Source organism: Callithrix jacchus, chromosome 1 (assembly GCF_049354715.1).
Source record: "Callithrix jacchus isolate 240 chromosome 1, calJac240_pri, whole genome shotgun sequence".
Classification (NCBI taxonomy): domain Eukaryota; kingdom Metazoa; phylum Chordata; class Mammalia; order Primates; family Cebidae; genus Callithrix; species Callithrix jacchus.
Window position 1 is genome coordinate 113,395,161 of NC_133502.1, and position 16,038 is coordinate 113,411,198.

The following is a 16,038-nucleotide window of genomic DNA, read 5'->3' on the forward strand; positions in this document are numbered from 1 at the left end:
CTGCCCCTAGCAGGCTATCTATCCATCCCTTTTAACTGTACTGATGTAGATTTACCAATCTTACTTATGTGTCTCTTATTTAAAGGATTTATTAAGTGAATATATTGATCAGATATAATAATAATGTCTTTTTTATTTAGAAACTACAAATTTTCTTTTAAGTATTAAATACAAATATAGTTTTGAATATTAAAAACAATTTTTTGTTTTCCAGATGCTACTGGGTACATGACTGTCTGCCTTATGGTAGGCAGGCTGCAACCTGGCTTAGTGAAGAATAGGTACATCCCTCATCGAAAGTCTTTCCCCTCTGTAAAAAGTTCTTTTTTCTGTCAATTTTGAAAAATAAATGCTGTTTTATGGCTGCTGCATGTCATGCTCCAAGTGTTACTAATTTTTAAATAATGATCTCTTTGTTCCATCAATTCTTATTAGCTTGAGGTAATAGTATACTTTCATAATAAGCACATTTATAGTTCTGTCTGTTTAAGCAATGAAACACCAAATTCAGCAGATTAGTAAGTAGATTGGTTTGGAATGTTTGTTGATAAGACACAGGCAGTGTTTTCCTGCATTATGTGGACATAAAACATTAAATGTTGGCACTCAGATCAAATGGATATTTTATCTAGTGTTTAGGTTTGTAATAATAATGTGATGTTCTCAGTTTAGCTTGATTTCTGTCAGTAAATTCCATTGGAAGTCCCAGTGGAATTGATTTTTCCTGTAGTATGGTAAATAAAAATCAAAAACACCTTACTTTTATTATGCTAGTGGCTTGGTCAGGTTTTGATTAAATTAGAGACAAGAAGCTGGCTTTATAATTTATGTGATGCTATTGCTTTCTGTACATTTTACATTCAATTTTGAAACTTTTCTAAACAACGATTGACATGAAATCTTATGATTAGATTTCTGAATGTGCTAAAAGCATGGAGATTGTAAGATGATAATAAAGACTTTGATTCTTTTGAGTTCATGTATGCCTTGTTATTTTTTTTTAAACTCACTTGTAAATAAATTCAACCATAACCTTGTTGCTCTTAAAGTCTTGTAAAAAACTATTTAGGAACAAGATTTTGATAGCCCAGTCTCATGGTACATTCAGTTCTTTGGAAAAATAATGATTCTATTATATGAAAAATTGTCAGTATTTGACAATTTTTTTACTCTATAAAAACTACAATTTCATACAACTCAAATGTGTTACTTTGCATTTTTTCCAACCTGAACACAATTTCTTTTCCTTGGACACATAATATCTTACCCTTATAGACCACCCAGTTAGCACACATTTTGGTACACATTTTTTTTTTCTTTGTTATTTTCACCTTTTCTTTGGTTGTAAAACTAGCTGTGAAGATGGAGAATCAGCAAGGGAAGTTTATGTGTATTTTACATTTTAATTTTATGATGGCATTATGTCTTCATATTCTTTGTTTTGCCACCGGCTAATGAAAACTTAGTCGTGGCTGGCAACATTCTGCAGGCTGGCATTTACACACATTGGTCGTAGAGGTTAAGAACATGTCCAAGACTCCCAGCTAGTGAATGGCTAGAAGGTAGCTCTCTTTATCATCGTTTTAATTTTTGTAGAGTTGTTTTAGTCCTTTTCCCTTTTAGAGATATTAGGTTCCCAGGCTTCAGAGAAATGGTGAGATGAGTATATTTTTACACCTGTCAAGTGAGCCTCTAAATTCTGGACTATTTCATTGTTTTATTGTTAATCTGTGTTTTGTTTTGTTTTATTTTGTAGAGATTTTTGTTGTGCCTTAAAAAAGTAGAAACTTAAAGAGAAAAGATTGGCTATGATATGAAATGTGTTTGAGTATTACATAAATATTTCCATAGTTCTTGATAAAGTCTTTTCTTGAGGAGTAAACTTTATATTGCTTTCAATAGTGAGCCACGGATCTCGTTTAAGAATCTTCTTGGGGATCCCCTAGGAGAAGAGTGAGTCTTTCATGAGCTGACAGGACCATGTAATATATTTTGAAGGGAAATGAGAGGAAGAGGATTTACAGCCTTGTTCTCTTCTTATTTCTATATGCTGCCCTGAATAGTTCACATCCTTATCTTCCTGAGTTGGCATGATGGCTGTCCTACTTTAAGTTCTCTCCTTAGCAGGTATTTTGTGTAATCTGTTAGATGATGACTCCTATTAGTTGTTGGGTCAAAATATCTATGATTCTTGCTATCATTTACATAGATGACCGAAGCTGACTTTTTTTTTTTTTTTGGCTGTGGTGAGCTTCTTTTTCATGTACATTGCATCATATTAGTGTTCTTGCTTGGAGATCTTGTTTTGCCATTTTTTGACTTTGTATTATAGACGCTGTTATAAAATAGCATATGAATCTGGAGATTTTTCCCATGGATAGTTTTTTGTTGTTTGTTTGAAGTAGAGTCTTGCTCTGTTGCCTATACTGGAGTGCAGTGGCGCAATCTCAGCTCACTGCAGCCTGTCTCCTGGGTTCAGGCAATTCTCCTGCTTTAGCTTCCTGAGTATCTGGGACTACAGGCATGTACCACCACACCTGGTTAGTTTTTGTATTTTTAGTACAGACGGGGTTTCTCCATGTTGGCCAGGCTGTTCTCGAACTCCTAGCCTCAAGTGATCCTCCTGCCTTGGACTCCCAAAGTGCTGGGATTACAGGCGTGAGCCACTGTGTCTGCTTCCCATGAGTAGTTTTGAACTCCATAAAGGGAAACGACTATTTATTTTACTTTCTTATTTCCATAATCTGTCATATTACCTAGCATATTGTGAATTTCATATGCTTAGCCTTACACCTATCTTTTTTTTATTATAAATTGACGGTTTATAATTGTATAAATCTATGGAGTACAAAATGGTGTTAAATTTTGTTAGTACACTCTGGAATAATTAAGTTAGTTGACATATGTGTCACCTTAAATACATAATATTTTGTGGTGAGAACATGAAAATTTTACTCTGTTAGCAAGTTAAAAATGTGTAATACTATCATTCCTCTACAGATTATATGGCTCTGTCTCCTGTTTTGCCTATCTTTGATTCAATGCTCAGAATATGTTCTTCTGGTGCCATGTTGACAGCTAAGTTTCCCAAGGATATGCCAGCTTTCTTCTAGGAGTTTTCTCCTTTTCCTCATTCCTACCATGGTTTGAGAATTGACTTGGCTGGTTTCCTCCTAGTTGTTTTATACATTACTGGTAATCATTGTTTTCAGTGGTAAGACAGCTGAACCTCATAGACCTGAAATAACTTGCCCTAAATCACAAAGCTGGTAAGTAGCAGATGACAGGCTTTAAATACTGTCTGTTAAATTCCAAAGTTTACACTCTTCACTTTTTTTTTTTGAGATGGAGTTTTGCTCTTGTTGCCCAAGCTGGAGTGCAAGGGCATGATTTGGCTCACCACAACCTCCACCTCCCAGGTTCAAGCAATTCTCCTGCCTCAGCCCCCCGAGTAGCTGGGATTACAGGCATGCACCCCCATGCCTGGCTAGCTTTGTAGTTTTAGTAGAGATGGGATTTCTCCATGTTGGTCAGGCTGGTCTTGAACTCCTGACTTCAGGTGATGCACCCGCCTTGGCCTCCCAAAGTGCTGGGATTACAGGCATGGGCCACCGCGCCCGTCCACTTTGTTTTTTAGACAGATTGTTGCTCTGTCACCAGGCTGGAGTCCAGTGGCACAATCTTGGCTCACTGCAGCCTCTACCTCCCAGGTTCAAGTGATTCTCCTGCCTCAGCCTCCTGAGTAACTGGGACTATAGGTGCCTGTCACCACGCCCAGCTAATTTTTGTATTTTAAATAGAGACAGGGTTTCACCATGTTTGTCAGGCTGGTTTCGAACTTCTGACCTCAAGTGATCTACCTGGCTTGCCCTCCCAAAGTGCTGGGATTACAGGCCTGAATCACTGTGCCCAGCCTACTCTTTCAACTTTATCACACTAACGGCCCCCCAAAATAGCTAGAGTACTGGTAAAAGAAGTTGAGGTGAGCACATATAAATGTTTGTTTCCAGCCAGATATCTTGGTTGATAGTGTAGATCAGCTTCTCAGCATTGTTTTTGTTCATGCATGTTGTAAGGACATATATAAAATATGAGCTAATGTTCTGTAAGAAACTTACGCCACACTGATAATGCCATAGTTCCTTGTGAAAACCATTGCCTCAGAGGTAGCATAATTATCACAGCTTTGTTTGTTTGTTTTGTAATAGGAATTTTGAAGGTGTATCCTTTGGTGTGTTTCTCTTCTTTAAAGTATATATAGAGTTGAAATGTAACCTTTTGAAATATTTAGTATCAGCATTACTAAGAGGTGATACATAAAGAACAAAACTATATCATTTCATTTAATTTCTTAAGTACTTTAGAATTTAAACTGTAGAATTCTCTGCTATCCATTATTACATTAGCATTTTAGGGGAACTATAATGCAGAACTTAATTTTTCCTTGATGTCACCACTTCTCAGTAAAATCATACATATAATTTTTTTCTCTTTTGTAGTTTTGAACACAGCTTTATAAACATTTGAAGGTCAGCATTTCGAAAAAAATTACTTAAATGTAGTTTTTTTCCCTACAGTATTCAGTACAGAAATTGTAAAGTTCCCAAGTTTGAATCTTTGCCTATTCCAGTATCTCACTCCTGCACTTACCCCACCCCACTACATCCCCCATTTCCTGCAGGATGTTTGAAACCATATATATATAAAATACCTCCCAGGACTGAGATTTTGCTCAAGTACCTGAAACGTAACAGATGCTGCTATGCTCTTCATAGCAGAGAATGGTGCTGTACCAGCCAGAACACCTCACTGGAACATCACTTCAAGCAGCAGAATCACTGTGGTGACTGGCAAAGGGAAACTGTACTGTAGTGGATTTGATAGCTTTTCTCATCTGCTGAGTTCCATCCTTAAGTTCTGGCAGCAGCCCTTTCACAAGTGGCCCAAATGTTTTTCTTGATGGACATCATTTACACGTAGCAAAATTTGTTCAAAGAGACTGTATGAGTGAATAAATCTGGCAAAAATCTGTTCTTAATGTAAGGTTTCCCCTAGTTCATAGTTCTCACCTGATATTATTTTGACAGCAGTTTTTAAAAAAACTTTTAAGATGATATATTTTTATAATTACGAAAGGTTAAAAAGCCTCTTTATGGCTGGTTCGAAGGTAGTGAGTTATCTCATTCGATTGTTCACAGTTACAGATCGAACTCCTTGTTCTATTCTTGCCCCCCTTCTCACTACTGCATTTGACTAGTCTAAGAAAAAAAAAAAAAGCCTCTTTATCACGGACATTTATCTTTTTTTAAAATAGAATTGGCAATATTCCCTATACACAATTTTGTGTTCCCATTTTTTGTTGATTTTAATATTATATTCAACTAATGTTATATAATGTATATATGCATATTGTATATTTAATCAGTCTTTAAAAGCATTTCTTCTAATGTGTGCATTATAGGGCTGTGCCATAATTTATTTGGTTGTTTTAAAAAAGATTCTTTTGGATAATTTGTAAAGGACATTAATCTCTTTATTATCATGAATCATATTCAGTGATGTTTTTGAGTGAATGGGAGAATAAAGGCTTTTATTTTCCCTAGAAGGGTAAATAAATGTTTTGATGGAAATACTTACATATAGGAAATAACTTGGTATCTATCTAGACTAGCTCTGTTCTAATCTGTGTTGTCATTTTAAAAGGTGAGTATTTATGGCATACATTTTAAGAAATTTTTTGGATGACCTTTGCAGAGATGATATTGGAGGCCCAGAGGGGAAGGATCATCATCTACTGAAGTACTAGGTTGCACATGCCAACAAATAGCAGCTTTATGGCTATCTCTTGTGACTTGTTGGAAAACCCTGACATTTAAGTAATCTTATACTCATTTTACAGACTGAGAAACAGGTTTAGAATTATCACCCAACCAAGACCATGTAGATTGCATGAATGAAACATTATTTTAACTTACTCTGATAAATTTTTAAAAAGTACAGATTTTAAAATTTTCTGATGGGTTGGATCAGAGCTCTACACTTAAAGCCATGCTTATCTTAGAGTAGTTTGGTGTCACTTGGACTAATGTTTTCAAATATATATTTTCCAGTGTGACTTTTTTCTTTATGTAAAATTTATTTTCACTTTTGTATGAAAAGTAATACAAATTAATGTATATAAAAAGCAATCAAAAATAAATAATCATTAAAATAAATTTTGTATGTGTACACAGTTGCTAAGAACATCTTCTCAGTGTGACCCTTCCTCACCTTGGGAAGTTTTATTAATCTGTGGGAATACGGAAAATTAGTAAAAGTAGAAAACTTTTGAAGATTCTGTGAATGTCTTAAGATTCTCAAAGTGAATTTCAGCAAGACTGTCTTATTAGAACCAAAAAGTTTTGAGGATTCCCTGTGCTTCAATTTAATGGGGCTGCTTCTCAGCAAGCAGGGAGAATAGTTTTGGAGATGCATTTACGACACTGTGGGAAAGGTTAAGAAAGGAGTGTTGTAAGCTGGCTGTGAGTGACTAATTATTGTGATTCTATCATAGGTAATTGTAGACACTGAAGTTATGGTCAATTTCTTAATACCCAGCCTGCACACACACATATAAATAAAATATTTTTGTTTTAACTCATATTTCTTCTTGGGGACTATTCTTGGGTCCTGCTTGCATAGCTATTTCTATTACCTTTGTCCACGAGGTTTTAATTCTACCAGAAATACTCAGAGTAAGAGGCAATGATTGGTTTCTTGGGTCTAAGTGAGAATGAATACTTTTAATACTACTATAAAACAACAATTTTAGTCTATTGTGTATATGATCCGGGAGTTTCATCTATAGGCAACTCTGAAAAAAATGGAACAGTTTATAAAATAACTTTTTGTTTTTATTGACATGGCGATTAAAAATGTGAAAAAAGCATGGAAGGTATTATTGATAAGGCAGCAGTATTTTCAACAAATTTCTTCAGTACATTTATCCAAGTTTGTATCTGGTTTCCCCATGTCCACCTCACAGTATTGTTTGTGGGCTGGCCCTCTTACATAGGATGACCCTTTTAGCTAATGCTTATGTTTCCTTATTGAGGACAAAGTTTCTGATACCTTGGTGCGTGGTATATTGGGTTCTGCAAATTTTGAAAGGCTTATATAGATTTAAGGAACTGCTTTGTATTTAGACTCATGGTTTTCTTGATTGCATGTTACTCGCTACAGGAAATGATGATGTGTTTGTAAAAATCTTAGTCTAGGAGTCTGGGTTTTCCACCATGAAGTAAGAGGCTCACTGACTGGGAAAGAAAAAGATTAAGTACTATTGACATAAAATCTTTTTTATTTTCTTTCAATTTCTGGGAAACCTTGGAGACATTCATGAAAGAACTTAAGGAGAAAGGAGGCCTTTTTGCTGTGTTGACTCTTGTTTTCTTTTTGCTGAAGGATTGCAAATTGATTAAGGCAAGCTGTTTATGAAGTTATTGCTTGGCTGTAAGAGCAAAGCCTACACCAGCTCTTTTTAAGACCTGTATTGTTTAGCGGTGACTGTGATACTAGTACTTTTAGAAAAATATACATGTACATGCCACTGGTTTTCAGTCTTTTTGGTCTCAGGAAGCATTATGTTCTTAACTTTTGAGGACCTAATGGAAGATTCTTTTATTTTCTTTTTCGTGGGTTTATTTTATTGATATTTAGTTACTGGAAATCACACAAGAGAAGTTTAAATTACATTAATTCATTTAAAAGTAGTAACAAAAACTCCGATTACATAAACAGTTACATTTACTTTCATTAAAAAATGATTTTTCCCAAACTGTAAAAAATAATTAGAAACATCAGCAAGTCAGTGCAATATGACTTCACAGCACTTGTACCCTGGCAGAAACATCAATTTAACAACTATCAATCCTGAAAAATTCCTTCAAAAGAGCTAAGAGAACCAGATGAGAGATGATGGCAGTGGGTGTAGCACAGAAATGCATCTTTATGCATTGAAGAGATAGGAAGGACAATTTTACATTACCTGCATTATCGTCCCCTAGCCTCAGGCAGTACAGTGAGGAGAGGGAGAGGGATACCTTTGTGGGAAGGAGAGTGACGTGAGAATCAGATTTTGCCTCGGACCCCAATCTAAGGTCTGTTGCAGTGAAACCCAGCACCCCGCAGTCCCACAGCCCTAGATTACTGACTGGTACTTGCAGACTGTCCCTCCAGGATTGCCCCAGTGTCAGCCCATCTCTCAGCCTCAAGACTAGCTCAAGTGCCAGGTCAGTACCCACATCCTTAGACTCCAGACCAGCACCCACAGAGCTAGCCTGTAAACCTGCCTCAACAGTAGCCAGCATTTGTAGTCCCGGACTCCATACCCACTCCAGAGCCAAGATACGCCTCACAGACCCAAGCTCCAAGCTGGTCCCCTGGTCTAGGATGTAGAGCAGCCATTGTGGACCTGAGTTTCATGCCTGCCCCAGTGAACCCAGAGTACAGGTCTACCACAGAAGATCCTGGCATTGGGCCAACTCCCACAGAACAAGGATCCATGACCATTTCTGTGTTTCCAGTTGATAGGGATCTACTGGATCTTTAGTGCCAAGCTGGCCCACATTAACCCAAGATCCTGGCCTGACTCAGTAGACCTAGGCTCTCTTGGAAAGTGTCTGTTCATGTCCTTTGCCTAGTTTTTGATGGGGTTGTTTTTTTTCTTGTACATTTGATTCAGTTCCTTATTATGCTGAATATTAGACCTTTGTTCAATGCATAGTTTGGAAAAATTTTCTCCCATTCTGTAGTTTATCTGTTCACCCTGTTGATATGGTTTCCTTTGCTGTGCACATGCTTTTTAGTTTAATTAGATCCCATTTGTCAATTCTTGCTTTTGTTGCAATTGCACTCCAAAAGCACAGGCAACAAAAGAAAATTTATGTACATGGGATTTTATGAAACATGCTTCTGCACAGGAAAGGAAGAAATGAACAGAGTAAAGAGATAACCTACAGAATATGGGAAAATACTTACAAACCATATCTCTGATAAGTTGTTAATATCCCAAATATATAAGGAAATTAAACAACTAAGTAGCAAGAAAATCATAAGGATTAAAATTGGGAAAAGGACCTGAATAGATGTTTCTCAGAAGACATGAAGATGGCCAACAGTTTTATGAAAAAACACTCCATGTCACAGCTCATTAGGAAAGTGCAAATGAAAGCCTCACTTCTTACTTCTATTAGAATGGCTATTATCAAAAAGATAGTAAGCGTTGGTTAGGATATAGAGAAATGGGAACCTTTGTACACTGTTGGTGGGAATGTAAATTAGTGCAGCCATTATGGATAACAGTATGGAGATTACTGGAAAAAATTAAAAATCTACCATTTTATCCAGAAATTCCCATCTGGGTATATATCCAAAGGATATAAGAGAAATGAAATCAATATGTCAAAGAGATACCTGCACTGATATGTTCATTCAGCATTATTCACAATAGCTACAATATGAAATCAATCTCAAGTGTCCATCAATCAAAGAATGGATAAGGAAAATGTGATATGTATACACAGTTAAATACTTATAAAAGAAGGACATCCTGACATTTGCTGCTCCATGGATGAACCTGGTGGACATTATGATAAGTGAATTAAACCAGGAACAGAAAGACGGATACCACATGGTCTAACTTATGTGTGGAATCTAAAAAAGTCAAACTTGTAGAAGCAGAGATTAGGTTGGTAGTTACCAGGGGCTGCAGATTGGGGAGATGTTAGTTACATATTTTTTGCAAACGTCTTTAGTATTGGTTTTGATAAAAGACAACCAGATTACTTTATTTGCTTCTGTATTCAATCTCTTATCATGAAAATTTCGGCTTACCATAGACAATGTGGTTGGAAAGTGAGCAAACAGTATTTTAATAGCCTTTCTAGATAGTTATGGACATTCTTCTTTGACTCTTTTTCAAAAGCTGACAAATAGTAGTTTAGTTTCAGTGTGGAATCTAAAATCGTATCAGTGAACTTTTTGAACTCTGTTAAGCTGAAAATTCATTGGTATGTCTTGCATTTTAAATGGCTTTTTCATCCATGCATGATATTTAATACTATGCATTAGTAAACAAAGATCTGAGTTATCCAGATCTTTTAGATGTTGACACATCTCTTTTTCTGCTATAAAAAAATTACATTCATTTTTATTATCACTTTCACCAGAGAAAAATTTAAGCATTTGGAAGCTGTTAACTTACAATAATGGATAAAATTTTTCTAGAAATTTTAATTGTGACTCCTAAGTTTGATTTTTATCATTGTTGACAAATACTCTAGTTGTTTTTTTTTTAAATGACACTTTTTTTTTTAGTTTATTTTGAAGAAAATTCCTGCCAACCACCCAAGTCTGAGTGATTGTGGTTTGCTAATAATTTTTTTCATGGAAAAATGGTGTTCCATGAAAATGGCAGGTAATTCAACCTGCAATTCAATTAATTACACAAGTGCTTTTAAAAAGATCACTGTTGAACTTCAGTATATACAGAAATATTATATGCATACGTTCCTTTTTTTCACAGATTTAATAAATTGATGTCCTCCCCCCCCATCAAGGCATTATTAAGAGAAACTGCCTTTTTGTTCCCTCTGTTATTATAAGGTAGTCAATATAATGATTGCTTTGGTGCCACTACCTTGATTCATGCTGAGGCACCAATAGTTTTACTCTCTACTGGTTTGTATTACCGTTACATGTCTCAACTGAGTGATATAGGTAAATAACATGTGTGTTATTATGAAAGTAGTTTTGACTCTACAGATGCCATGCAACAGGATTGAGCATCCCCTGGAGTTCACAGATCATATTTTGAGAACTGCAGTTATTATTCAATTCCAGTTGGTTCCTTGAACATTATTGGTTTGAGTTATTTGGGTCTACTTACATGCAATATTTTTTTTCAATAAATACATTAGAACATTTTTTGTGAACTTGGAATAATTTGAAAAAACTCTCAAATGAATCATGTAGCCTAGAAATATTAAAAAAAAGAAAAAGATATGTCATGAATGCATCAAATATATGCAAATACACCACCGTTTTATCATTAACTACCATAAACATAAATCTAATATAAAAATTTAAAATTTGTCACAACATATGCACACAAACACAGATGTAACCAAATACAAAGGTGCAGTGTTAAATCATAACTCCATAAAATTAGCTGTAATATATCCTGTGCTAAATAATTTTTTAGACATCTCCTCTTGCTATTATGGTGAGGTCAAGTGTTGCGAGAAACAGTTTACGTTTAGAGTCAGATTGCTTCGTTGCAAATATAGGCAAAGGTTCTTTTGTTTTCAAATATTCTACCCATGGGTGAGTACCCACACATTTTCCATTGTAAAAATGATAACAACAACCATGATAACATGATTATTGTAATGGCACCCTTCATGCTTCAGTTGGCATTTGATATATTTTGAGTTATTTTCAGCCTCCTTCATTCAGTCCTTCTCATTTTGCCATCAGTGCAAATCTAATTTGACGTTTTCTAAAACAGGTAAGTCAACATGGCAAGGGCTGGAATACACTCACTCACCAGTGCGTTGTAGTTAAGCACATTGCTCTACAATATTCATTTATCAGACTATGAAAGCTACTCATGTGGATGTTTAGAATGTGTCACAGCCCTAGATTGTGCAGCTTTTATTCTGGCCACTTGCTCTGAGGTACTGTCCTCTGATATAGGGATGAAGAATTTTTTTCTAACATGTTGTGTCTTTCTGTTTTTTTTTTTTTTGTACTCTGTTAACATTCTCTAAAGTGCTGTTCTTGTGGAGTAAATAAATACACATTTTAGGCTGGGTGAGGTGACTTACACCTGTAAGCCCAGCACTTTGGGAGGCCAAGATGGGTGGATCACCTGAGGTCAGGAGTTTGAGACCAGCCTGGCAAACAGTGAAACACCATCTCTGCTAAAAATACAAAAAAAATTAGCCGGGCACGGTAGTGGACGCCTGTAATCCCAGCTATTTGGGAGGCTGAGGCGGGAAATCGCTTGAACTTGGGAGGCGGAGGTTGCAGTGAGCTGAGATCACACCATTGCACTCCAGCCTGGGTGATGAGAACAAAACTCTGCCTCAAAAAGGGGAAAATAAGGAAACATACGTTTTAAAGACTTGACCCTCTAGGGGTATTTTATGAAAAAAATGAGATCTGACAAGGGATTTTCTTTTATATCCATGTAATGCCAGTATATTGCTTGGTACTTTATAGCTGCTCTGTAAATGTTAATTGTCATAAATTCTTGAATCCAGAAGTTAATTCAATGAAGTTCAATTAAACTTTTATTGAGCCATGTACTATGTCAGATGAAGAAAGTAAAAATATTGGCAAGGTAGTTTCTGGGTTGTGAATTCCTCTGATAACTAGAAGATAATCTCATACACATAAACCTGTTTTAGTACTGGAGCTTTTACCATAGCAGTAGAGACATGAAAGGAGTAATGTGGGAAGGAGGGAATGGGTTAGTTATTTCTGTCAGGGATGGGAGGGTCACAAAATGAGGGCGGTTATCCGGCCTTGAGATCTGATTTAGTGTTTGAGGCCTGAGGACGATTGTAAGGCAACTTCCCTTATTTTGCCTCTCTCAGGATTTATTTGAAAGACAAAATAGATTTGGTTTCTGGCCTTAATATCACAGAATCTGTTGAATGTTTGTGTCTTTTGTATCCAGGGTGATGGTTTTCCCTGGTTCCCATGTTCATGGTATTTTCATGCCTTCTCCCTTAAGAATTGCCTGAGGTTCTGTCCATTGAGGAGGAAGTGGAAGAAACAGAGTCTTGGGCGAAGCCTCTCATCCACCTTTGGCAGACGAAGTCCCCTAACTTCGCCGCCGAGCAAGAGTATAATGCAACAGTGGCCAGGATGAAGCCACACTGTGCCATCTGTACTCTGCTCATGCCATACCACAAGGTAAAGAGGAGATGCTGTCACAGTTCTATTCACTGCTGTGTTTTCTGTGTGACCACACACCACAGGATCACTGTAAATTGCTGTGGGCATCCTTTGCACATAAGGAAGACATTCATCCTTAGGTAACTGATGGCTTCACAGAACCACAAACAAGTCTACATCCTCCTTGGGAGACACTTTTCTGAAAGTACTTTATCTTTTTCTTTTGAGATAGGGATGTGCTCTGTTGCCCATGCTGAAGTGCAGTGGCACAGTCATGACTCCCTGCAGCCTCGTACTCTGGCTCTAGTGATCCTCCTGCCTCAGCTTCCAAAGTAGCTAGGACCATAGGTGTGAGCCACCATGCCTGGCTAATTTTTTAAGTTTATTTTTTATTTTTTGTAGAGACTGGGTCTCACTGGGTTGCCTAGGCTAGTCTTGAACTCCTGGCCTCAGATGATCCTCCTACCTTGGTGTCTCAAATCTTTTTTATTTTATTTTATTCCATGGGAGGGGTACTTTCAACTTTTCCGCCTCTTTTACCAAGAAAACACAGAACTTAAAGCTTACAAATGGTAGAAGCTTTCGAAGAGAGAGTTTAGATTTAATCTGTTTTTTGTTTGTAAATGTCATTCTCAAATAATAGAAATATCAGCCCCAGGTCCAAATTTTAAATGTCTCTTTTCACCTTCCTGAAATGTGGAACATGCAAAAGACGCAGCCAAGACTCATTATAAACTAAATTTTTCAGTTCAACCTCACCAGCCAGCTGTGCTTGATGTTGTTTTCAGCATTACTGCATAGATATTATACTGATAGCACCTCAGCTTATGGAGGGTCACAGTCCTCAGCACTCAAAGAGTTGAAATGATCTTTAGGAATCTTGTAAGGGTTCCACCATGTAGTTCATTTTAAGATACAATATATTATGAAATATATTGACATGAACATTGTATTGTAGGTTATATTTTTATTTATAGAAATAGAAATATTTATTCAAAAGTACATCTTAGAGTTTCTTATAAAAATAAACTCTTCTGTTAAGACATTTCAAAGCAAGAAAATGTATGATATCTCATATTTTCAGACCTTTGTAAACAGAGGAAATAATTTATTCCCTTTATGTTTTTTAATGTGGCACTGGTGAGTGATAAGCATTATTTTTCTCTTCCTTTAGTCATTGAATTTCTCTGTTTTAACTACTTATTATTATTTCTACATTATAATCTGTCTCTATATTTCTCAATAATTAAAAATTCTAACTAAAATCATAAGATTTGGGGGAGATTTAGTAATATGAAACCTATAAGGTAATTTGTTACTTACAGTTTCAAGTAAACACCAAACATATTTTTTATATCTTTCGGTATGAGATGATAATTTTGTTTGATACATTATCCTTTCTTATTTAGTGACATGTGCCAGTTCTCTCTCTCTCTTGCTTACAAATACTGTGATGAGGCAAAACCCCTTAAAGTCTTTCTTAATACTGCTGCACAGATAAAAACTCGGGTCTTTGCACATTCCTTCAAGTGTAGCAAGGTATGATTCTTCAGTAAGTGAAAGCCAATCTGTTCACTAGTGCATCTGAAGAAGCAAAAGAATTGATGCTTTCCATGAACTAATTTTGTAAAGATACATTTTAAATAGCTAGTCACTTTATTATGTGAGCAGACATATAGAAAATTGTCCTGTTCCTGCAGGTTAGCTTTTGGGTGGGAGTCTGAGGTGGAACGTTGATAAAAAACTAGTAGTTTGGTCAAGAACAACCGGAAGAACAAAAGTTAGAATTTAGTGTCTGGAACAGGAGTTAGTGGATTTGAGTGACCAGAATGATGAGCTCTTTTCCATGTTTTTCACTCATGTGGAAATGTTGTGTTTTTCAGCCAGATAGCAGCAATGAAGAAAATGATGCTAGATGGGAGACAAAATTAGATGAAGTCGTTATGTCTGAAGGAAAGACTAAGCCCCTCATACCAGAGATGTGTTTTATTTATAGTGAAGAAAATATAGAATATTCTCCACCCAATGCCTTTCTTGAAGAGGATGGAACAAGTCTTCTGATTTCCTGTGCAAAGTGCTGCGTACGGGTTCATGCAAGTAAATGGATCTATAATTCATCAATCACTAGCTTTTCAGCATTTCGCATCATCTTTGTTTCTCACTTTTTTAGAACCTGTCAGATCGGTTGCATGGGCTATTGGCATTCTTAATGGTTATATCATTCTTTTTCACATTTCTTCTAATAAATGTATGAGTTAGTATATTCATTCTTTTTTCACCTCTTTTATGTAGTAGTAGTGGAGAGCAGGTCTCGGTTTTTTTGTTGGTTTGTTTGTTTAGGGTCCAGATGAGAGGTCATCATGGGGGTTCCTTTCACATGCCTAAATTTTCCTTACTTTAAGATCTAGTTCATAAAAACTTAATTTGAAAGTCTGATATTGATTGATGACTGTTTTTCTTTGTGAATTCTAAAAGAGAAATCAATGTTCCTTCGGTTACTATGAGAATTGTACTGAGTTAAATTTTTTTCATTTCATGAGGGTAAAAATCTCTGTTGCCTTCTAGGGGAGAACAGTCATTACAGTTGTTTTACCCCTGTTACCTATATCATTTTATTATTTTTAACAATTGGCTAAGTGGTAAATATTTATTGGTCTGCTATGTAAATCCTATAAAATATGTAAATGGGATCTCATATACTGCAACTCTATTTTAAGGCATTTTAGTATTCTAGATCTTACTAAATCACATATTCTAGTAATACACTTAGGTATGGCCTGTCTCTATCAATGTAGTTTGCATGGTTTATAATATAGATATTATCTTCTGTATTTACCTCAGAGTAATAATCACCTTATATTAGAGTTGAAACAGCTTCCATCTATCATTTATTAATTAGAACTATCTACTTCCTCAAGGGATTTAAACACCATCTGCTTGAAATGTAATAATAGCCATCTTCTTTTTGTGTTGAAGGCAATTTGTAATACGCATACACACACACCTTACATTATTATGTGTATACAATAGGTAAAGTACCAGGACACAAAATAATTGGGATACAATCTGATTTCTGAATGTAGCAGCTATACA

The 16,038-nt window shown here is 35.9% G+C and overlaps 1 protein-coding gene across 7 annotated transcripts in view; it reads left to right on the forward strand.

Moving 5' to 3' along the window:
• KDM4C (lysine demethylase 4C) overlaps window positions 1–16,038 on the forward strand; it is a 418,510-nt gene that overhangs the window by 246,425 nt on the left and 156,047 nt on the right. For 5 of the 7 annotated variants that reach the window (XM_035305424.3, XM_035305451.3, XM_035305445.3 and 2 more), the window contains exons 13-14: window positions 12,782–12,963; window positions 14,829–15,042. The exons of the other annotated variants lie outside the window; for them this stretch is intronic. In XM_035305424.3, coding sequence (XP_035161315.3) covers window positions 12,782–12,963; window positions 14,829–15,042 — 396 coding nt within the window. The remainder of the gene's footprint in view (window positions 1–12,781; window positions 12,964–14,828; window positions 15,043–16,038) is intronic. 7 annotated transcript variants of the gene reach the window in all.